The 1465-nt window shown below is 42.5% G+C and overlaps 1 protein-coding gene across 1 annotated transcript in view; it reads left to right on the top strand.

The window, feature by feature from the left end:
• Positions 1-191: 191 nt before the first annotated feature.
• LOC106455948 (protocadherin beta-16-like) overlaps positions 192-1465 on the top strand; it is a gene marked incomplete at its 3' end in the record, with an annotated part of 5468 nt that continues 4194 nt past the window's right edge. Inside the window, exon 1 of the mRNA XM_013907781.1 lies at positions 192-1281. Within this exon, the coding sequence (XP_013763235.1) occupies positions 264-1281 (1018 nt within the window). The remainder of the gene's footprint in view (positions 1282-1465) is intronic.

Genomic DNA, 1465 nt, shown 5'->3' with positions numbered 1-1465 from the left:
GTTGTTGTTGTTGTTGTTTTTGTTTTCTATGAGCATCATCATAATCCTCATTCCAGATTTTGCTGTTTGGTCTGTTGAACAGAAAGGGCCGCTATTGGCCCGAGTATGGCAGCGTTCGTCAACGCTGAAAAATGTACCTCCCCTTTAGATTTGCACACTGGTAGACAATGAAACGCACAGTAACCGCCTGTTCTCTTTTATAAGGAATACCGCTTACGGAGATCGAAAAGTTATTCTTTTTTCGCTGAAACTGTCTTTGAGATATGGTCGGAATTATTATCATGATTCGTGTGGATTGCAGTTTTATTAAAAGGACACAGGATTATCCCTGCAAAGCAATGAGGCGGCAAGTACTGTTGTTCTTCTTGGTTTTCTTTCTCACCTCGGTGTTCGGGCAGGTCAGTTACTCCATTCCTGAGGAAATGGAGAAAGGGTCTTTAGTGTGTAATGTGGCTCAGGATTTAGGTTTAGACATTAAAAGGCTGAAATCCGGCAGAGCGCGCGTTCATTCTGGAGATAGTGCCGAATATATTGAGCTGAATAGAGACCGTGGTGTCCTCCTTATAAAAGAAAGGATAGACAGAGAAACGCTGTGTGGCGACACGACGCCCTGTGCTTTACTTTTACAGATGATTCTGGAAAATCCGATGGAACTGTTTCGAATAACAATAGAAATCACAGATATTAATGACAATGCTCCCAGCTTTGCATCGAGCGAAAAGCGCTTCGAAATCAGCGAGTCAGCCATTATTGGGTCTAAATTTGTGCTGGAGAAAGCCATCGATGCTGACATCGGTACAAATGGTCTCCAGAGCTATTCCCTTAATCCAACAAACAACTTTGCGCTGAAATTAGAGAACCAAGCGGATGGGAGTAAGAAGGTGGAAATGATTCTACAGAAGCCTCTGGATCGAGAGCAAGATCAACATATATTGTTATTATTAACTGCTCTGGATGGCGGGCAGCCGCGTATGTCAGGTACAATGCAGATCACTGTTAACGTGTTGGATGCAAACGACAATGCACCAGTTTTCACTAAGCCAGTATATAAAGCAACAATAACCGAGAATTCACCGGCTGGAACCAGCGTTATAACTGTTAGAGCATCTGACAAAGATGGAGGCTCTAACGGGGAAATATCATACGCAATTTCCAATAGCAAACGTCGTTTGTCCGATTTATTTCAGATTGATAGAAAAACTGGAGAGGTTATCGTGATCGGTCAAATAGACTATGAAAAAACGAAGCTCTTCCAAATAGATATAGAAGCTACGGACAATGGTGGGCTCTCTGATTCCAGTAAGATTCTCTTAGATGTTACTGATGTGAATGACAACAGCCCTCAGCTGAAAATACTCTCTAAGTCAGATGCCATTTTAGAAGACTCGCCTGAGAGTACTGTAATTGCAATGCTAAGCGTAAATGACCCTGACTCTGACAGGAATGGAGAGGTGAAGTGTAATAT

The sequence above is a fragment of the Pundamilia nyererei genome, unplaced genomic scaffold (genome assembly GCF_000239375.1).
Source record: "Pundamilia nyererei isolate P.nyererei 1_Seehausen unplaced genomic scaffold, PunNye1.0 scaffold00008, whole genome shotgun sequence".
In the NCBI taxonomy this organism is placed as follows: Eukaryota; Metazoa; Chordata; class Actinopteri; order Cichliformes; family Cichlidae; genus Pundamilia; species Pundamilia nyererei.
The sequence above is the reverse complement of the archived record's forward strand: the minus strand, read 5'-3'. Positions and strand labels throughout refer to the sequence as shown.